This window comes from Zerene cesonia, chromosome 16 (assembly GCF_012273895.1).
Source record: "Zerene cesonia ecotype Mississippi chromosome 16, Zerene_cesonia_1.1, whole genome shotgun sequence".
Classification (NCBI taxonomy): Eukaryota; Metazoa; Arthropoda; class Insecta; order Lepidoptera; family Pieridae; genus Zerene; species Zerene cesonia.
The window spans coordinates 9,095,069-9,118,214 of NC_052117.1; the positions used below are offsets into that span (position 1 = coordinate 9,095,069).

Consider the following 23,146-nt stretch of genomic DNA (forward strand, 5'->3'; position numbering starts at 1 on the left):
AAAGATCAAGTTGGAAAGCAAAAAATTTTAATATATTCATATATCTCTTTAAATTTCAGACTTTTGCCTAATCTGCAGAATTAGTAACATTGGTACATACAGTTTACTCAAGTGCGGTGAGTCGTGTGACGCGTCGCCGAGCTGCGCGCCCAAGCCGCCCTCGACCGCCCGCTGTGTTCTCATTCAGTCGCATGCTACCCGCTAATGCGAGCTTTTAAATCATTTTAATTCCATTGGATTATGGATACACGCATCGTGTCATGTTACATATTATTATGTGAATCATAATATATAAATATCACTTAAATAATTGTAATCTGTTGTGTTACGATACGTAGCATACGGCTTGTATTATTTTTCGGTAAATTATAATATAATAGTGAAATTGGTTACGTTAGGTTTGGTGTCTTTTGAAATTATAGAGAAATAGGAGCCCGGCTGCATCGACTCGAACCTGCACTGTACCGTCTTGGGAAAAGAATTTTTTTTGTCAGCGGGCAACCGACCTGGCGGTGGTTCGCCTGATGGTAAGCGATCACCACCGCCCATGAACATTCGCAGAGATAAAATCTGCGAATGCGCTGCCCGTTTTTAAGGGGGAAATGGAGAAGGAAAGGATTGGCGATTGGAAAGAATCATCACATAGTGAAGTAAAGCAGTGTTGCTTGCAAATTTTATAATTAAATGACTCAAATGTTTTTTGTTTTAAATTACATATTATATATAACCACTCGGATTATCCATAATGAACCACACGGTGCAGGGTTTTAAATTAAACTTTAGCACTTGGCAGTTTAAAAACATTGTATACTTGTATAAAGTCGCCAAATGGCAAAAACTTAAAGCGAGTGAATTGAAACTTAGCACATTAAAAACTCGCATTAAATGGCACATTGCTAAGGTCGCCATTGGTGACCAGAAACTTGATTTCGTAATGCTGTTTATCATATATACGATTCTAAGATCTACTTTAATTTAATTTGTTTTTACATCTAATTGATATCCGATTCACGCTCCAATAGGACAAGATAAGGCCAAACTATTTATACGACTGTCTTACAAGGTTTTAATAAGCTTACAAGGTCCGCAAAAAGCTGTGAATTTCTGCAAAGTAAAGCAAAAGATCTTGAAAATTTAAACAATTTCATACGAGACATCACATGGGGGTGACAACAATTTCTAATTATATTACTTCAACATGGCTTCGTTCACTTTTTAAATTTTCGATTAAGCATTAACGTGTGATTAAACTTCCTTTTAATAAAACATAGGAAAGAAGCTTAAATAACTGGTGTTCGTTAACTTTTTACTAAATTATTACAAAAGCAAGACGAAAGATTTCTTTGAGGTCTATCCAACCTTTTTGTAATTAATTCGATTTAAGTAATTATATAGTCGATAATAGAACTTTACGTCTGACAATAACATTAAAATAAAATTTGGCATTTACAAACAGCTAGTAAATCTTCAATGGCAATGATTAATAAGATTGAGCAAGATTGAACTACGGTGAAATATGTCCGAATCGACAAAACAACTGCGCAACTAAAATTGGAAATATTACTTACTGCGACTTCTCATTTCGCACAGATGAGACGGTATCACGATACGCAAAGAGGGCGCCACTAGCACTCCGCATAAACCCGACCGGATAGAAATGATTGAGCTAATATATTTGATATAATTGTATGATATTTATAACATCTACAAATAACGAATAAAATACGCGAAGTTGAAAGTTTTATACAAAAAATGAGAGACAAATGACGAGATTCAATAAAATCTCGAAGAAATCACGCCACGCCGACTCCGCCATTTCTATACCGGAACGGTGGCTAAATATATGCTATCGCACAATCGAAATAATAACTAACATTAATAAACATCGAAAATGCAAGGTCAACGGTAGCTAATAGGAGTTACAAAGACGCTATAAATATAATAATTATTATATATCTAACGGGTAAATTTACATCTTAAAAATGATAACATCTCAGTTTGAGTCAATAGAGAATATTTATAAAAGTTTAAACTTTTAGTAGAAGTAAAAACGCATTTGCTCGTTCGTGGAAGGCGTCTGCGCTGGCCTGTGGTCATTGTGGCCGGCCCTGCGGACACATGGGTTTGGAATTGAACAATGAGCATTCATCAAAACCATACCTAATTACTAATTGTTTACACAATCGACTAAATAATAATAATAAAATATGACAGTGAAATATAAAGCTTACCATATTATCATGATTGTGTAAGTCGAGGTCGGCAGTAAAGGGCGCGATGTGCACGTTCACCTGCACGCCCTCGCCGCACTCCAGCGACGACGAGCTGATATATCATAACCAATATTAGGTATACATACTTTACAAAAACATTTCAAAAATATTCATTTTCATAGAAAGCTCCCGTCAGCAGGCAATCATTATATTATGAAATACTAGCTGCACCCCGCGGTTTCAGCCGCGTAAATCCATATCCCGTAGGAATCCCATATCGGGATAAAAAGTTGCCTATATGTTATTCCAGTTGGCAGCTGTCTACGTACCAAATTTCATTGCAATCGGTTCAGTAGTCTTTGCGTGAAAGAGCAACAAACACACACATCTTTACAAACTTTCGCATTTATATATTATTAGGATTATAAGCGACGATAAAAAGAATTGAAACTCTTAAATTGGTCAGGAGCTCGAGACACTGTTATCGTGACATGGCATCACTAATGTCAGTACCTGATGGTCATCTGCTGCGCGTCGTCGAGCAGAGGCAGCTCGTCGTCGGGGGGCGCGGCGGGCGGGTGCGCGTGGCACTCGCAGCGGCAGTGCTCGGGCGGCGCGTAGCTGAGCGCGGGCGAGCGCGCGCGCGCCGGCAGCGTCTGGATGCGCTTCGGCTGCTTGCGCCGCTCCGGCACTTCCGAGAAGTCTATCCATTCGGTTTTGCGCGTTTCGCTCACTGCAAATTACATATTACAATACCATGTGGTTGTGGATCGCCTAAAGATCAGTCAAAATGTTTTTAACTGAAAGCTACGGTCAAAACAGCATGCCTGATTTTAGCAGTCAAAATATAGGATGTCGCGTCAGTGGTACCGTACAGTGGTATGCTCCGTGGAACTTACAGATTTGCATACGCTGATTACCTAATAAATGCTCATGCTCATGCTCAAATCCCGCAACCTAATTTTTATATGAATTATAAACCCTCTATGCGTACACCCCTAACTGGCCACCCACCATTAACTCTACATAAATATTAATATGTATATATTTATATACCGGTGATGTTTTCTAAGTATTCGAACATACGCTATGTATAGAGAATCATTACGTTTCTAAAATAAAAGTACCTTCACTGCCGCTGCGAGTGCGCGCGCGCTCTGGGGGCGGCGGCGCGGCGGAGGCGGAGGCGGCGCGCGGGCGGCGCGGCAGCTGGATACGCAGGCGCTCGGCCGGCGCGTCGCGCATTGCCGAGCTGGGCGCGGCCACCCGCCCAAGCGTGCTCACCGCGTTGTGGGTCGCGCGCGGCCGCTGCACGCCCGCCACGCGCACGCCGCCGCGCTCGCGCACCGGCACTATGGGCACGCCCAGCGAGCGCTCCTGCGGCAACGTGGTCGGCACGTACGGCAGCTCCTCGAACGACTCCTGTATGACGAGGCCGCGCCGCTCTACGTCGCTCCCGCCGCGCGTCAGCGCTTCAGACCCGGCATCCGACTCCGATGAGTCCCTCCCGGTGTCTTGGGGCGTGCCTGGCGCCGAACCCTCCGCTTCTATGGCGCTTTCGATGCTGGAAACTTTTTCTATTTTCTGTTCGATCGCCTTTGGTGACGTTTCCTTGATCCCGTTAATACCAATTTCGACGGTCGCCATAGTGTTTTCTGTTTCTCTAACGATCGGTCGCATCTCCTCGCTGTCAGGAAAGCTCGGGGTCGATTCTGACATTTCGCTTGTTACGCTCGGCGTTTTCGTTATACTAAATTGTGTACTAAAAACTTGTTCCCTGCTCCCGACGTGTGTAGTGAATATAATTCGCTCCTTGCGCTTCGCTCGACTGGTATCCGGCGCTGAAGACTCTTCAGGTGCGTAGTTATTTGTAGGTTCCGTTATATTTTCTGGAGTGTTATTAACTTCGAGTGAGCGCTTGTCTTCTTTCGGCGTCACGATCGGTGTCTGTGTTACGGTAGTTGGTGGTAAAGTTTCTATTTCTGGAGTAGTAGAGATATTAGGAGTTTTTTCAGTGGGAGAATGTAATGGAATAATAATACTTCCATCGGGTAAAACTGTTCTTTGTGTCAGTTTTGGTAAAGGTGCCGAGGCGGCTGAAACGGGCCGCTCGGGCATAGATCTCACTTGGGGGGCAGAAGAGGGACGGGGCACGTCCCGCGATAGAGTCTCTACTTTGTCACTGGCCGTATCTAATTCATCAGGCGGTGTGCGTAAAGGAATATGAATTATACCATCTTTAGACTCTTCGTAATATTTGAGCCGTTCAGTGCGATGCCGGTCCACTGGTGTTTGAGGAAACTGACGTTGCGTTTGTACTATCGGTGAACCGTCTCTTGAACTCGGTGAAGGAGATGTTGCACTTTTTCGAGGTGTTTTAAATAATGACAAAACGGAACCTTTTATTTTCCCAGCAGAAGTTGGAGTCACAGATCGATCTCGGCTTTTACTTCGAGATCGGCCCTCGTTTAGACTCTTTTTTCTCTTTAATGCATCCGATGGGGAATCTGGAGAGGCTATAGTTTCGCGCGATTTAAACAAGGAACAAAATGATGATTTACGAGAAACAGGTACGCCACTCGGTGACGGTGTACGGCTGTCGCGTGTTGACCGTCGCGTCGTTAGTGGACTCACTGATATTTCATTTGCACGTAATGTTTGAACGCAATTATCATTTAACTCTAAAGTGACCGGTTTTCGAGCCGGTTCACCGCTTATTAAAGTTCTTTCACTTTCATCATCATCGTCATCGTATTCGTCATCTGGTTTGAGCTTAATGCGAATAATATCCTTCGATCGATTAGAAGATTTGTAAACTTCGGGCTGTGACGGTTCACGGCGATCTTTCGATCGGGCTTTGCGTTCTTCAACCCGCGCTCGATTTCTCGTTTCCTTTAATCGTTTCTCCTCATCGGCTGGAACGATTGGGGGTTGAGTTTGTGGTGTTTGTTTTGGTATTGCGCCTGAAGACACTGTCGATGTTAATGCCGCCGACGGCGTAGGTGTGGGTGTGGGAGTGGTGGGAGGTGGAACTGGGGAAACGATGCGCGCCGTGCTACTAGTTGACCTTGCGCTCGAACTCTCTACAGTTACTTCCGTCCGTACCTCACGACGATCGCGTGCATCTACAGGTGGTGCAGGTAAAGCGGCTGCTTCCGTAGATAATTTTGCAATTTCTAGCAGTCTTTCTTCTACGGCAGCTGCACAAATTTCAGGGTCTGTTTCGATAGGTTTTGGGCCACAAAACGATGTCTCGAGTAACATTTTATGCGGTGAAGGAGAACGTGATACACCAGACACAACAGACAGTCGAGACACGCGACTCGCATGACTGAATCCTGACAAAGCTGAGTGTGCGGAACATTGAGAGCCGACGCTCGACAGCCGGCTAGTGCGACCGGAGACTGCCAGTAACGCCGTTTCAGAACCCTGACTGTCTTTTCGTGAATGTCTCCGTGATGGAGGTGCGGTCGTGGGAGCCCGAATATCGCCATTTCCATTCCCAGGGGCGCCTTCCAAGAAGGCGAGTTCCTCGGTCGACGAACGTAGGTCCAGAGCTCCGTCCTCGCGGAAGCCCAACTCTAATTTAGCGCGGGCTTCTTCACCCGAGCCGGTTCCTGCGAACAGAGCCAGCTCCGGCGAGCTGTCTCTCGAATCGTGATGACTGGAGCTGGACGCGCGAGAGATGTCGATGCGCGGCGCGGCCGGAGCGTTCAGCGCCGCGGTTGCGTGCACGGCGGGCGACGAGTGCGAGCGCGCGCGCTGCTCAGGCGGCGCTAGCGCGTTGCCCGAGCTGCTCGCCTCCTCGGCGACGTTGCTGCTCGAACACGCCGGATCCTCTCGAATTTCTGGCAGACGAAACGTTTGTTTTGTTTCTGGACTCGACTGGAATCAAATATACGGTGTAAGTTAGTAAACATTAATCTTTAGCCGTAAAAAGGTTGCGACACAACACTCTTGTGTTTAAATCCGTATGTGTGACTTTCTCCTCAGTTTCTTTATAGAAAAGTATAGTAGGTAGATAAGTATCTACGTCACATTTTCTTTACTGATCTTTACGACTTTAATCTTAAAAAAGGTATTTTTACTGACAGTAAACTCTATTCTTTTCTCAAATTAAACTTTTCTAAATCATACGAATTTATTATTCAATATGTTATTGTTTTATACAAAGATTTGCAAACAAATTTGTCAGCATTACAAACATAAAATACTCATAGGGTTTGACTCGAAGAATTTCATGAAATTTTACATTTTATATCATATTCAGTTTGATACTACATGTCTTCAGTTATTATTTGTTTGAATAGAGTAACGTTGAGAAGCACCTCATCAGAAACGTCGTGGTCGAAGGAGGCGATGGGCGCGGGGCCGCGGCGCTGCCGGCGCTCGCCGCTCGCCGCCATGCGCCCGCTGCCGACCGCGGCCGTCCGCCGCGCGCTGCTCTCGACGCCTGCCTCTGCGGCCTGAGAGTCTTCACTCCAGCATACTAGATGATAGGACGAAATAGACCAGCGGTTACATATATTACCTGCACTGTATAAGTGTTATATGTATACATTTTATGCTATAAGAAATAAGCAGACAAGGTTTATTAGGAAAGAAAGTAGATATGCCAAACGATTGAGCGAGAAAATAAATTAACCTGTTTTGCATTTTCGAATCGACCCAAATTCAACATTCATTGATTTTATAAAGTTATTTCATTAAAGTTTACCTATGAGAACGAGTAATGTAATGTTGATGTAGCTAACCTATATACCTATATATAACCTGTACATACTTATAATGAAATGTAATAAAAATTGTACATATTACAATTTAAATTTTCAGCTCTTTGAGAGTTTCTGCAGTAAACTGTCACTGAATTGTATGTGCGCTTATAGTAATTAAAAAAATCGGTAGTTAGACTACTTACCTACTCTTTTATTAATTGAAGGTCAATTATACGCTGAACATATTAGTGTATTACTTTCATAGATTATCAAATTTTATCACATTCTCCCAATGTTGTTCGAGATTGGGCTTTGGGATAGAAGCGAACATAACAGTGCAACAGGATTAAATGTTAATAGATCACGGGAGTAGGTTAATAGGTTATCCGCGCTGGGGTGACGAGTTCAATGACACAGAGCCTGTACTCTAATCACCTGTAAGCTGCTGCACCTGGCCGCTCGGGGTATCGATAAAACACACCTTCACACCTCAGTCTCGTCTCCTGGCACGAATTCACATCGATTATGTATTTTTAGAACTGGAGGGGTTGAGCGTTCGAACGAGCGCTGAGGGGGTTGGAGGGGTGGTGGGAACGGTTGGCGGATTCACCGCTCGGTGGTCGCGAGATGGTGGCCGGTGGCAGGCGCCAGCAGCCCGTGTGTACCTGGCCGAGAGGTCGCCCGCCCACCATCTACTCCGCTGCCGCAGCACGCAGGCGCGCAGTCCAGCCGCACGCATGCGTTGCGACAACCTGTCTTTTGTTGAGATTCGTGTTGCCATTGTTTAAATTAACAATAGAAAGCATTTTGATGTTCCTGTCTATCTACGTCATTCTTTTTTTATAAATGCTTATTTTGTTTTACATAGATAATTTACGAAGATAAAATTTAAATTTTACACATTGTATTGAAAGATGCTTTCCAATTATTTTCAGATTATTTATTTTACTCAAGTCATATTTTATTATACGGTCAAAAGCTCTACCTTCATTGTTATACTGAAACTGTTATCAATTAATAAACACAGTCTATGAAGTATTATATGCGTCACATAAATAATAAATAATAAAGAATTTTTAAAACTTTCATGATTAGAAAGCGGCATCACTACTGAGTACTACAAGTGAAGCCAGGGCGACCGGCTAGTATGAAATAAACAAAATAATTACAGTTTTTTTTCAAAAAGGTTTAAATAAATAACCACAAACAATCAGAAAAACATTCCATGGACCTTAAGATTTATTTTATATTTTCATCATAAAGTTGAATAGTACTGTTGAGACCAGCGAGTATTGGCAAGGAGCTCTGATCAAATTACTATGCACCCCTAGTGCCGACCCCAATTTCTCCTCGCGTTATATAAACGCTTCGGCCTGCGGCCATGAATACATTTCCATTTATCAAATTATATGAATATTTTAAAGAATATACCGAAATGGAAGGTTCGAATCTCTATGATATATTATACATTTTACTTAAATATCGTTTCATCAAACAGTAAGTAAGCAAATCATATTCCAATATATATATATATATATATATATATATATATATATATATATATATATATATATATATATATATATATATATATATATATATATATATATATATATATATATATAATGAAAAAAAATGGATCATATGTAGATTGGAATGTGTCTCCATTTCCTCAACAAAATATCAGATCATTGGTCAATTCACTCTAACGTGTTCGAACCTTTCTGATGAAACCTTTATAGTTTGAAAGTCTACTCAATGAGAATTTTCGTGGTGTGACCCTTAGGCAGTAGGCACATGAGATCGAAAGAGTAGAAGAAATTCGATTGCTGAAGTGGGATCAGGGATGGCCGAGAGGCTAGGGTACGGTTTGGCTAAAAATGACGCGGGTTCGTATCCCGCCCCGTGAACAATCCCTTTCTATTCTTTAAAAATGTTTAAAGCATTTCAATACTATAATAATAAATGTAATTTCTATCTGATTATTTACGACTCATTAAGAACTTAGATGTAAATCTGGTGTGATAATGTTTAGCGGCTACACGTGTTTGACCTTTGACACATAGTTGACTAGAGCTGGAAAGGCAGAAATGAAACAAGGGGCAGTTGCGATTATTTTATTAACAACAAAACATGACAGGGTTCGCGGATGACTGCCGCCTCTTCCCAACGCTAGGCAGTCACTAGTGCACACCACTTATCCTATTATTGCACGGTTTATACTTATATGTCTACTTTTGATAGAGTTTACACTGTTTGTCCAATGCCGGAACGTGCTTTCACGAAACGATTTACCAGAAGTGTTGAATATTAATCTTAATATTCCCAGCCTGTAAGCTCTTGTAAGCTCTAGCAAAAGCAAAGTTCCGCAAAGAGACAACATCCAACACGAGAGAGCTATTCGTCGAATGCACGACGCACGACATAATATTATAATGCTATGGGTATTTAGTACAGTATAAATATACTTTTACAATACTTTCGGAATATTTGCTCTATAAATAATGTTATCATCGATACGAACTCATCCAACGTCTTTATATGAAGTACAACAACGCGATCTAGGGATTATATCGATATAAGCATAGACATTAACTCGATAATTTCATAATAAATACTTTATATCTTAGAAATGTTATAGTTAATCCAGAAGGTTAGAATATTCCATACATTCGCACTAATAGGTTTTGTGCTAGATGCAATACAAAGACGCTATACACACTTAGGTACATCTCCACTTAGCGACTAAATCTCTTATATATATTGCTTATAATGCTATTCTGTCTCCATTCAGCTATACAATGAGATGTTGCACGTGACGACTGACGCCGTGTGTTCGCCACAGTCGCGCGCCCTCACACAAAGATCGAGTACTGTCGACGACGCGCACGTCTTCTTGGTTCCAACCGAACGTCCACATTTAATCACAATCACCTTATAGCCAATATGAATGTTAATACTGACCCGAAAATTATAATTTCTTCCTAGCTTTACATAATTTTTTTCAACGATATATTCCACAGTCGCAGCTCGCGCCCGAGCATTCGGTCGGCTCTCCTTGCATACATTATGTTTCTACATTATCTTAAACTAATGCTTACAAAATCTATTATTGTTAAATTGTCATCGAAATCTAAACAATGTTTGAGAATACCGCTCTTATGTTACTATGTACAACGTTTCATGTAACGACAATTTAATGATAATAATTTTTATATTCTCTAAGTCGCAAGAATCTGCATCGTATAACAGCACTTTAAAGATTTTAGAAGAAAAACAATTGGACCTTCAACGTTTATATTATAACCCTTAACGAGCTAATCTTTGTCATAAATATACAATATATTTGTTATTGTGCACAAATTGAACTTAAATTATCCAAAATGTCGAGCGGGCGAATTGTAAAGAGTTCCAACGCACTTCTAATTCAGATCGAAGAGTATCTTTTTGTTAATTACACGTTTTTTATATAACGTCCAAGTCATTTAAAACTTTCTCAGACAGTATAACTCGGTATACTTCTTTTGGTTCACATCCCATGAATAAGCACTACGTATATATTTATATTTCAATAAATTTACTTAATGCAGTAACTCTACAGAGAGCGGTGGGAGAGTCCGATTCACCTAACATATGCAATGCTACTATATAACAAATATCTTCATAATATATTTAATTCACTACAGTACCACGATAATGCTCTTTAATCATAAATATATTTTACTTAGTTACTAGGTAACTTACGCAATATGATATTGTACCTTTAGTACGTCATACGTATGGTGGTAGCTTTTATTTATAGTCGTTAAATTTTGAACGTTTATTTAACTTACTTATAATTAATTTCCAATCACAATTCTACATCCAGACAACAGCGATAGTCCACTAGATTCTATTAAGCATAAATGGAATATATTTGATGATTTTTTATAACAATGATATAACATTTTGCTAAAAGAGTTTAAGAATATCGCAATATTAAATTGAAGCATAAATTTGTTACTATTTTATTCGAGGAACCTCAGAACTGCTTACAATGAGACGGCATAGAAACTGTAAAACATTGGAAGATCGCCTAGGAAAAGAAATATAGAAAACCATTTCACTTTCAGTTATACACGTAGAAATGTTTGAAGTTGATTAATAAATTATAATGAATACTATATACTTTACATTTGATACTTGCTTTAACCTTGGACACCATAGACCGCTGTTTTCTGCCACATTTTTCCACTTCATCTTAAAAACTGGTCGATACATAGGCCGATACAGAATAACAAATCCACATCATATTGTGTGACACTCTAACATACCTGTGACGCCACACTTTCCCAAAATAACATTAAAATATATCCGATTAGCAGAGAGGTGCAGGCATCTGCTTTCGAAGGTCCGAATAGAGCTATGGTATCAAAGGATTAGCTGGATACGTAAATTAGTGTGGTGTTCAGTCGGAGTCGGAGTCCGAAGATGGCGGTTGCGGCGGTGTCGGTTGCGTAGGCTGCGGCGGTGGCGCCGGCGCGGGATCGGTAGTGGCGGCCAGCGTGTAGGCCGCCGCCGACTGTCCCGTCGTGCGCTCTATGCCCACTCTGCGACGAGCAATATTCTCATATACCTTTATATAGTACACTTGATGCTATTGTAAATTCTAATGAAGTATGAATTAAAACAACTGCTAACATTACGGCCGCATTCAATATCGTCTCAGAGATCACAGATAGACAGTTATCTCCGGTAACTATAGCAAATGAATCTATCCTTAAATTGCACATAACCAAGGATAAGTTCTATCCATCAGTGACTAACAACATTCAACATTTTTCCTCCCAACTATCCAAGACTCTCGAAACGTTTTGTTACACGGAATATCAAAAAGAATATTCTATACAAAACTAATTATATTTTATACGTATCTTGAAAAAATCGGAAGTAATCTTATACTTTCAGAAAAATAACATTAAAAATAAAATAACGCTATTTCAATGAAACGAAACCAATCTTTTTGACATCCCTATTTTTACAACACCGACGCGACAAAACAAAAAGCGTTGTATATTGAGTTTTTTTACCACAGTTTTCCGCTTTAGTTATGGATTTTGTGATTTATTTAGTTGTATCAACTGCATATAATAATTTATTTTGTGTTTCGTATTAAAAGTTTCTTAATAAATATTTTATTCAGTCGCCGTTCCATATTACTGTAATTACTACAAAATTGTTTAATTTTTTTTTATTGAACATTATTAATTTATTTCTCAAAACAAAATACTATCACTGTTCAATATTGACGGATAAGCGACGTGACTGGGGATAGCGCCGCATTACGGCATTAAAACTTTTATTGAACCACAGGTTAAAGGGATTTTTATGAACGTCTTAACTGTATTAGCCAATATGTCCTTCTAACGATAGATTAACTGGATGACAATGTCGATTTATCTAATTTTATCAACATAATGTAAAATGAACAGATAGGATATTGAAAACGGCCGTCGGTTCAGGTTAGCCAGCCACGTCTAATGGTCGTAGATAACAGATAAATACTTATATATACATAAATAAACTACTTAAAAATTTCCTAGTCGTAAGAAACGTATTTTGGAAATTGAAATTAAAACGAAAATGTTTTTAAATAATAAACGAATAACAAAATAACTTTAACCATTCAGTGAAAATGAATGCTTAACGTGATGCACTCACAGGTACTCGTGTCGCGCCAGGTAGCGCACGAACTTCTCGGGCGGGTCGGCGTCGTGGTTCTGCAGCGCGACGGAGCGCACGGTGGCGTGCGAGGCCTGCGCCGCCGGCATGGTGAACTCCACCCGCGCCCAGCGCGCCAGCTCGGCCGGCACCTGGTCGTACGACGTGAGCGCCAGCCGGCACGCCAGCGCGTGCGTCGTGTACGCGCCCTGCCCCTCCTTGGGCAGCCGCGGCATGCGCCACACCACGGCGCGGTGCTGGTGCTCGTACTTGGCCTGCCCGGACGTCACCTCGATCAGCGACTCGGCCGGCGGCTCCACGGCGCCGAGGAACCGCTCGATGCCCTTGATCTTGCCGGTGCGCCGGTGCGCCGACTTCACGGACCCGTAGCGGAAGTGCTTCTCCACGCGGAACAGGTAGATCCAGCACTCGGGGATCGGGAAGCGGATGGCTACGTCCTCGCACGGCACTTGCCCCAGCGCGCGCGACGCGAACCCGGGCACCAGCACGTCCGCGCGCAGCTCCACCTGCCCGCGCCCGGAACGTATCACATGCGTCCATTAAAATTATCATTCATAAACTTTAATTGAATGGAAAGTGTGACACGAATTTATCGAGGTATAATAATTAATGAGGTTGCCGTGACTTCAAATTTGGAAACAATTAAAAGAAAAACAAATTGTATTGCTATCTAATGATATAGGTATCTATGAGAATATTAAAAAAGTGGCTGGCCGCCGCACCTTGTTGCCGGTGACGCACCAGGCGGCCTTGAGCTGCAGCGGCAGCTCGCGGTTCTTGGGCGGCCGCACGCGGAACCGCATCAGCTCGATGTAGCACGCGTCCGGCGGCTTGAACCTGCCAAACGTCCCATCCTCGGTTATCGCTATTTAATTACACTCAATAACACCGATGATATCAATATGAATGTTATAATAATGCTTCTAAATTCATTGCAACAGTAATTCCTTCCTACACTACATCATACTACATCCTTAAACTAGTTCCAATTAGAGCTTAATATTTTTATTAAAAAAAAGTACAATACTTTTCTATCCTGTTTCGTTTTCAATTTTAGCATTATTCTTGATGTCTAAATTAACACCAATGAGATTTAATTTGAAATTGGTACTGGTAGATATATTTATATATTAGAATGAGATATATTTATAATATAATAAATGGGCGATGTTAACTTGACGATCTGCGTGTTGTAGAACTCTTCAGGCTGCACGCAGGCGTGGAACTCGGGCTCCTCCACGCGGATCCACTCCTCGGTGACGACGGGGATGATGTCGTGGCGACCCACCACCTCCTTGCCCTGCCGCCGCATGTCGTTCAGACCCAGCTCCACGTCCGGCATACCTACGATTAAGACAATATATGAATATTAGTTGTGCTTATATTGACGACTCGATTGTTAAGTAAAGGAGTCTTGTTAAGTGAAGGAGTCCAAATTTTGAACAAGAATTAGTTTTATTTGTCTGATATTGCACTTTAAAACAAACACATCGTTTATTTCGTGCACAGCACGGTTGATACTGCTGCTACTGCAAATTCTATAGATCGCAACATTTAACAAAGAAAAGTCAGTAAAAAGAGCCCACACAAGACTTACCACTGAGGAAACCAAGAAAGAAGATCCGCACGCGAGCGATCTGCTTCAGCACCGAGCCTTCCGCGTCTTGCTCCACGTACAGTTCGTCCACTGTTGTTATCTGAACCTGCGCGCATATTTTGACTTAGTTATTTGTATAGATGAAAAGTTATGTACATGTTTAAAATGGGAGTTTATTCAATTATAGTTCAAACGATCAGCCATAACGGGATAGCGGAGAGTTGTAGATACTTCATCAATCATTTTGTATCAGCCCTTTTGAAGGGTCTCCTCATGTTACTTTAAATTTCTGCCAATAAATATTTACATTTTTAATAACGTTCACATTTTTCGGGAGTTTTCTAACGCTTTTTGGAGAATTTTGGTAGTTCGTTGTTTTAAGGGTTTTGAAATATAATAATCGGCAAAGAAGCTAGTAGATTGCCTGATAAGAAGTGACAATAAGGCAATAAGCATTTGCCTGTGGATGCCTGTGGATGGACTGTCAACTTTTTTGAATAAGGGAATAAAAGAAAGGATCGGGAAGTAAAAGAAAAGATGGGTAAGATGGGTAAAGAGAAAGAGATGATGATAGGTCAAGTGGTCGCGGTTACCTCTTCCATCTTATAGGTGAGCGCGCGGTCGCGGTGCGCGGGCAGGCGGAACAGCGCCTCCTCCACGCAGCACGAGAACTGCTTCACGTCCTCGTAGCTCAGCGAGCCCAGCTTGAACAGCTGCGACACCTGTGTACACCACCGTCTTATACTGTGTTTTTACATTCAATATAATTTAAATTAAATCTCATTAGCATAAACTAATAATAGTGCTAAGTAAGTGATAATATATGGAAAAAATTCAACTACTACAGAACTACATGCGTGTTGTGTGGTAAGAGAGTATTTTTAACGTGAGTTAGTGAATTATATTATTGGCATAACTTTTCAATAACTGAACCAGTTTGTGTAATGAAAACATCTAACATTTCTATTGTTTTCTGAATAATCAAGCGGTTCAACAAAAAGTGAAGACAATTTAACATTCCTTATCCACGCAACATCTAGATTTCCGATTTCACATTGTCATATATTTTATATTGTCATATGTCAGGGAATTGAACGCACGAACGCATTTCAGCATTCCGTGATCTATAAGATTGCAGCGGAGGCATTACCTGCGGCGCGTGCTCGACAGGCAGGCCGAGCTTGCGCAGGTCGCTGCCAAACTCCTTGACGCCCTGGTAGTCGCCCTGGATCGCGTACGCCGCGAACTGCGACAGCTTGTTTGTGATGCGCTCCGCCTTCGTCACCTGCCCGGGCCTGATATGAAGATGATCACAACAGTTACATTTTAATTTCTTGACACTCATCCTCTTGTTCCAACTCTCATAATATATTTATCGTTTGGGTGACATCTAAATATGCACAGAACAACTAACCGGAATAAGAAACTGGAAATCGATAAGCCAATCGCTTCTTAAGGAAATGAAAAATAAAGATCAGTTTGTACATGTGTTATAAAACTTTGAATTCCAAAGATGAATGTTGATGACATCAAAGTCATTCCACGGCAGTACTCACCTAACGCCTGGGCGCTCCTTATAGAAGACATACTGCAGCTTGACGGTGAAGATCTTGCCGAACTGGTCGAACTGCTGCGCGCCCACGTCGGACACGGAGTAGCACGCCTGCAGCGGCAGTTCCTGCAGCGGCTGCTGCGCCTCTCGCTCGCCCGGCCCGCTCAGTAGCTGCACCACGGGGTTGTCGCCCTGCAGCACCACGCGCACGAACACCTTCTTCCAGAACCTGAACACAATAAATAAATGCATTAACAACCCGACTGAGATAGCCATAAAACATTGCTTTCATGAGCTATATAAAAATGTCGGTGGATTATTTCGATAAGAATGCGAATACGAATCTAAATATTTGCTGAAAAAACGTAATGTAGTATCGGTACCTCTGGCCCGTGATCTTCTTCTTATTGGGCTGCCGCAGGTGCATCTCCCAGCCGGGCCCGACATACTTGGTGCGCGGGAAGTCCTCGAGCGGCTGCGACACGTCGTCGTCGAACAGCGGCGTCGGCGGCGTCTCCCCGCCGCTGCCGGACCGACCGCGCACCGCTTCCGCTAAGGGTTTAATAATATTAATAATACAGTTTATTGGATATAAGCAAATGTAGCATCTGTACGGTACTTTGATCCCCAAACTAGGTCAGCCTGTATCTTGGGGACCATTGCTTTGTTACTGTGCGGTAGGGTTTAATTTTATGCGGGTGTGTTTTTTTTTATTTCAATATAATTTGCTTGCTCTTTTTCTACAAAGTCATACAATTTTTTATCAATAAGTACAGCTTTATTCCATTTATTCCTAATACTGTCGTTATGAGTATAGAAGAAGGGCAGATGTTTTCGATCATCTAGCGCTTATACAAAGTAGTTAAACCATCAACATTTTTAGTTATTAGACATTCAGATTTTGTTCAGCGCACAACTCAAAAACTGTAAGTGAGATTGAAATAATTTTTAATTGTGTTCGGTGTACTCCAACTAAGGAATTAGTCCAACTTTCATCTTATTGGTTTGGCTGTTTTTGAAATATTTCAACATTCACAGGAAAGACGGCTTCCATGCCTTGTTTATGAGCTTTCAAGCGACTGAATTTTGTAAAATGTAAATTATCTTGTGCAGTATACGTCTCATACCACTAGTATTATAGTCCACGTCTCATTGATACTCAGTATCCGTCATAATTAATATCTTAATTCTATCTATCAATCGATCCCATTCCTAGTACTATTACAATTAAGAAAGGAATAGAATAACTTAAAAACTAATAGGATTTTATTACAATAATCAAGGCAATAAGGAAATTTGGAAACATCCATACGTGGTTGCGGCTGAAACTGCAGCTGCGGCTCGGCGCTGTCGAAGGGGTTAACGCGCGGCGACTCGGGCGCGGGGCGCGGCGGCGGCGCCAGCGCGGGCACCACGGCCCCCGACCCCGCCTCGTTCTCCTTGGGCCTGTGATACAGGTGCATACACTTACTTCACGAAAAAACTAGTTAATCGGTGGCTTACTTCGCATTTATTTGCATGCACACACTTACGGTTTGTGATAGAACGAATCGACGGTACAATTTTTGATCGTAAGAGAAAATTATATTTTTGAAGTTGATGATATGATTGATTGAAAGTCAAGGGACATTGCTTTTTATGTACTTATTGGATAATTTATTAATTTGCATGAAACATCCTTAAACTATGTTTATTAACAAACAAAGAAATAAACGAAAGCAGTGAAAGGAACGTTATCTTTAATTAATTACAAAAAAAAATAATGCGTTTTAAGTTGAAGTTTGGCGCACTTCAAGTTGAAAAGTATTTTGATGTCTAAAAATACCCATAATGACTTCCGTGTACTTACTTGATGAAAACTGAGAAAGTGTCATCAGTGGAGTCCCTCGAGCCCTGGTGCTCGAGGCGCGGCGTGGCGGCTGGTGGCGGCGGTGCGCCCATGCTGAGGAACGGGTCAAACGCCTCCGCCTCGAAGCCACCGGGCGCAATTTCCGAGCTGCCGTCGTCTCCCCACGCGTCTTAAATTATTGATGCAAGTTGTTAATACTGACGTATTTTTATTTCGGTATTCACAATAGGAATTCAACTCACCTGTAGCCATGTGATTTCCACTGGCTGAATCGAATTTAGCAGCAAAGGCATCGAAGGCATCGTTAGACTCAGGGAAAGCGTCTTGTGCCATCGGTTCAGGTTGTCCCCATCCAAAATCGGAATGATTATTGTCGACCTGCGATGCAGGCTCTGCAGCGGCAGAAGCGCTTTCAAAGATATTAGTTCCCATGTCAAAAGCACCGCTGTGGTCCATTGGAGACTCTTGGAAATTATCTTTTTGAACTGAATTGGAAAGATCAGTTTCGACACTTTCCACCTGCAGGCAGCTTTCCGCTGCAGGAGATACAATTGCATCATCGGTTTTCACTGAAAATATATCACTTGCAGCTGAAAACGGTTCACTTGTAACAACTTCAGTGACCGATTCGAAAGGATTTTTGTCCAAATCATTAAACGCTTGAGATCCTAATGTTTCTTGTTCAACATTATCAAAAGGAGACGTAACGGTTTCCCCAACGTTTTCGTTTTTCGTTATTTCATTAGGCGGTTCGGACGTATCCATTTCAGTCCTGGGATAATCGATTTCATTATGTGGTTCTATGGCATCATTTTTTAGTTCTACTTCCTTGTTTGAATCTTGAATTTCAGTAATTGAATCTGCAAATATTAAACTTGAAGATTCAACTGTCGTAGCAGCAGTTGTAATTGCGTTGGGGACAATAGTGGTAGATATTTCTTCTTTAGCAGGCATTTCAGGTATATCGTCGCTTAAAAAGTCAATGGGGTTTTCTTCCTTTTTAGGAGCCGAGTATAAACTCAGTATAGCTTCCTTAGTTGGCTTAACCACAACAGGTGCTGGAGCATCAAAAAGGTTAATATCATCCACTTGTGGTTGTGGAGGAGCTTGTGGTCTTGGTGGCGGAGCTGGTCGAGGGGGACGCGCCGGTGGCGGTCTGGCTGGTTTATTTTTATTTCCTTCAACATTAGCACTGGGGGCAGGAGAATCATCTAACATGTCCTGTTCCGGTGTCGGGCTGGGAGAATGAATATCTCTAACAGATACAGGGCTTGGAGTTCGTGTTGGTGGAATACGATTAAGTAAATGTGAACTTGTAAATTCCATCTGACCGGTGACACTTAATATTAAATTTTGTGTTTCTTGTGGTACCGGCCTCATCGTTGGTTGATTATCAATTTCTTCAGATTTTGCATAGGTATCATCTACAATTGTAGAAATAAGTTCTAGCTCTGTAGGTTTTAAAATTTTGTCATTTGTCGTTGTTTGTTGTTCAAATTGATTATCAAAAATATTAATTGAATTATTTTCTTCATATTGTTTAGCTCCTATATTAACTGGCTCCGCATTGCCAAATATATCAATGGGAACTGTATCACCAGCGGGTGGTTCGTAACTGTTTCCGAAATCAGAGAATGGATTGCTTGTAGCAAATGGATTGTCATTTGCTGTAAAGTCCGCGCCCTCATCTTCAGTTGTCATAAATGGATTAAGTTCTGCGGTCACAGGTGCAGCAGGTTCATTTAAACTTAAGAATGGATTGTACGCCATTTTTATTTTTTGGATTTTAATTCAAAAATTCAGATTCCAGAAGTTTTACTTCTGTTTTTCCTGGTGTTAGATTATTTGCAAAGGACGTATCAAAGGGATCAAAATCCTCAGTTTCTTGGTTAGTATCAAGAGGCTCTGGTGTTAGTGCTTTTATTTGAAATAAGTCGTCATCCGTTTCTAGTAAATCTTTATTTTCAGTGACTTGTATGTCTGTATCTTCACAAGAAAATTCTTTAGCTAATAATTTGAGTTCAGTTTTACTTGGGTTAATGTTACTAGCAAATGATGTATCAAAAGGGTCTTCAACCTCTTTATTAAATGATATATTTTGTGGTGGACCTGAAGGAGTTAATACCTTTATCGGCAAATCAACGTCTCCGCTCTGAAGCAAATCTCTTTGTATCGAAACGGTCTGATCTGATTTTGGGTATTCCGAATGTCGCCTTTTAGTATAAACAGGTGGAGGTGCGGTAAAATCTTCGTCAGAACGAGTTCTCTGTAATTTGCTAGGAACTCTATCTGCAGCTTCAGTTTCTTCACTTAAATCTTCTGTGATTGAAACTTCACGAGTATAATACGGTGTTAAGGGTTTCGTTGGTTTCGCTTTACTATCCAAACAGTTAACATCATCGGTACCATCGACATCAAATACTACGCTTTTGCTAACTGTTAAGTTTTCTGGACGAGATGCTCTTCTTTCTACTTTTTTGTCGATTATTTCATCAGCGCGAGGGTCAAAATCCGGATCACTAGGAACCTTATATATTGGTGCTGGAGTGGAGTCAATTAGTTCTTCTTCCAATAATTTTAGCTCGACTCTACCTGGAGCTACAATTTTATCGACAATAGTTGTATCGAATGGATCTATGTCATTCAAATCAACTGGATCTAGAGGTGCATCACCTAGCTGTGTTAGATCTGTAGTGCTTCCTCCTAACAAATCTCTCGCTGGTTCATTTAAGTGATTGTCAATAATATCATCAGATGTTATGGACTCCCTTACCCCAGAAGGATCCGTTAAATGAATTCGTACCGATGACTTCCTTCTATTATTTAAATGAACCTGTACTTCATCTGCACGGGGATCGAAATCATCATCATCCTCTAATACAGCGGCTTCTTGTTTTAAATTGCATAAATTCGTGGAAGGCACAACAGCATCGGCAAAGCTAGTGTCGAATGGATCGTCTTGATCAATATAAGGATCTAGTACATCGAGTTGATCTTCAACTATACCTTCAGCAAATACTGATTCTTTTGTATTAGCTTCAAATGCAGACCACGAATCTTGTAAAACTGGTTCAATTTTTATTTCACTCTCATCTAATTTGATAACCTCAGCCTTTGTTTCAAGAGATTCTGCTGCTAATAAAGTGAATTCATCGATTTCTTCTTCGCTAGGATTTTCCTCAACAACTTCAGATGTTGGGCATTCCTGATCTTCTTGAGGTACTTCTTTTTTTATGTGTTGTATAAGAGAAGTGCTTAGATCGATGGGTGTCGTAATAGGAATGTCAGCATCAAGGTCCAAAATACTCTTTTCAACGGGTTCTTCGACCACTTTATTTTCTATAACTAAACTTTTATCATCATCTTCAAGCAACAGATCGCCTGGTATAGTTCTTTTGGTTGGTTTCTTAGTTGTAACCTTTACATTATCTATTCGACCAGTTAGCACTTCAACAGCAATTCCAATATCTAATCCTTTTTTATTTTTCGAAGACTTGACTTCTTGACCTTTTATTATCGCGTTAACGTAGGATGTATCGAATATATCGTCGTCCTTTGACTCCTCTGGAGAATCAGGCACGTAGGCAAGTTTTACTTCACCGCGTTGGACGGCGTCTATATATGATGTATCGAAGATATCGTAATCTTCCTCTTCCTCTTCAGACTCGTCGTCAGTAACACCGTAATCACTTTTGTCCCCGTCGGTGTCAGCAGCAGCTGCCTGTGCTAAGTGAGGAAAATCAGCTTCAGTAACCTCAACTACAGGGCGCACTGGTTTTTCTTTTTCAACTGGCTTAAGTTCATTTTTTATGGTTACACGTTGAAAAAACGAGGTTGATTTTATGCGATCTAAGTCCCCTTGAGTTTTCTTTAGAACCGAATCAACGCCAGTTGTTAAATCCTTGAACTTGGACCACTCTTCATTCTCTTTAGCTGATCCTTCTCCGTTTTCAGCTTTTTGCTGATGTTCCCGTCTATACTTTTCTAATTCTTCTTCGGTAAAGAGTTCTTCTTCGCCTTTGCGTTTTGATTTTTTCCCTTTCTTCTTTTTCTTAAGGCCTTTGGGTAACTTTAGCATTATATGTATTTATCAAATGCTTTTCGTGTTGCTGGAAAAAAGACACGTTACGTTTTAAAATTGAGGAGAAACTAAATAGGTAATACGATGTTTTTATTTTCAAATTGTTAAGTAATCATTTATTCTAGAGTCATGTTTGAATCTTGGCAAATTTTAAATGATTTAATATATTTCACAGATATAGGTCACTTCTACAATTATTACAAAACGTTTTTACGTTGAATGCAGTCACCAACTGCGCATCCTCTTTTTCTATTTCCTATCCAATCACACATCTTTCTTTAAATATAAAAGAGTACATTATAATGTAAGTATTCGCTTTGTTCTAAATGCACATATTTTATCTATAGCAGCATATTTTAAAAATTGTTCATCATTTTGTTCTACACGCTTATAATTAATTAGTTCAGTCGTAACTTTGAATAACGGACATGCAACATTGAGAAATATTTTGAAGATGATCTAACTACGTGACGAAGTAACATGTAACTACCCGGCCCGCTATACGGCTGTACAGCAGACGGAAGCAATCAATACATGAGCTAAACGAGAGATGGGATAAAAGGTTCATGAGTGTTCGACATTGAAGACGGACAATAGATAAGATGAAGGCGATGGACGGGCGAGACCGCGGCGTGGTCGCCGAGCACACACAGCGAGCTACGGGCACGTACCGGGACCGCGGTCGCCACCTACAGCTAATTTATACCGCTATCGCACTATGGATAAAGGGCTTCTATACCTTCATCGCAACTGACTGACACTTCTAAGGTTCTAGTGGTGCGCTTTGGGCGGCTCGCTCGAGACTGGCGAGGCGGCGCGGCGGGACGAGTGCGGCGCCCTATCGACCCGCGCCGCTGCGCGCGCCGCTGCGCGCGCCGCCGCCCGTCGCCCGCCGCCGCGTCACGCGCCCCGAGAAGTTCAAGTGTCACCGATATACTCCGCTATTACGTAACTACCCCTACACTCTACAGCACACGCTAATCTCCCCGATCTATAATGATATCTCCATATTACAAATATACTAATACTTCAGTATTGGACAAACAAGTATCTATACATTTTTTAGAAAGGAAAAATAACAATGAAAGCAAATTCCACTGCCCCCCTTAATGTTACATTGATTTTTTTGAATTAGGTCACGCTTACATAGAATTATCACTATATTTAAAAATGTATTATTCTAGTGGGTATAAACTATTGTAGATGCTTTTATTAATATAACTAGCTATGACCCGCGGTTGAAACCGCGTAAGTCCGTATCCCGTAGGAATATCGGTATAAAAAGTCCCTATGTGTTATTTCAGTTGTCCAGCTATCTACGAAGCAAATTTCATTGCAAATGGTTCAGTAGTTTTTGCGTGAAAGAGTAACAGACGCACACATACATATGCATCCATCCTCACAAACTTTCGCATTTA

The 23,146-nt window shown here is 41.2% G+C and overlaps 2 protein-coding genes across 3 annotated transcripts; both read right to left on the reverse strand.

Moving 5' to 3' along the window:
• Positions 1 to 44: 44 nt before the first annotated feature.
• LOC119833110 (mucin-5AC) lies at positions 45 to 7,671 on the reverse strand. 2 transcript variants are annotated; one of them, XM_038356994.1, is made up of 6 exons: positions 7,594 to 7,671; positions 6,542 to 6,702; positions 3,341 to 6,098; positions 2,727 to 2,946; positions 2,232 to 2,325; positions 45 to 2,108 (listed from the first exon to the last, which is right to left on the reverse strand). In XM_038356994.1, exons 2-6 carry the CDS (start codon positions 6,617 to 6,619, stop codon positions 2,094 to 2,096), a joined length of 3,165 nt encoding a protein of 1,054 aa, XP_038212922.1. In that variant the 5' UTR covers positions 6,620 to 6,702; positions 7,594 to 7,671; the 3' UTR covers positions 45 to 2,093. The 2 variants fall into 2 exon arrangements, with proteins under 2 accessions (XP_038212922.1, XP_038212921.1); XM_038356993.1 differs by having other exon boundaries at positions 7,364 to 7,641.
• Positions 7,672 to 9,032: 1,361 nt separating this feature from the next.
• On the reverse strand, positions 9,033 to 22,563 carry LOC119832979 (protein stoned-B-like). Its single transcript, XM_038356825.1, has 14 exons — positions 22,468 to 22,563; positions 19,462 to 21,756; positions 17,890 to 19,394; positions 17,648 to 17,816; positions 17,111 to 17,244; positions 16,182 to 16,350; positions 15,803 to 16,027; positions 15,397 to 15,541; positions 14,840 to 14,968; positions 14,247 to 14,352; positions 13,825 to 13,993; positions 13,372 to 13,486; positions 12,629 to 13,155; positions 9,033 to 11,517 (listed from the first exon to the last, which is right to left on the reverse strand). Exons 2-14 carry the CDS (start codon positions 21,723 to 21,725, stop codon positions 11,376 to 11,378), a joined length of 5,799 nt encoding a protein of 1,932 aa, XP_038212753.1. The 5' UTR covers positions 21,726 to 21,756; positions 22,468 to 22,563; the 3' UTR covers positions 9,033 to 11,375.
• Positions 22,564 to 23,146: the final 583 nt, after the last annotated feature.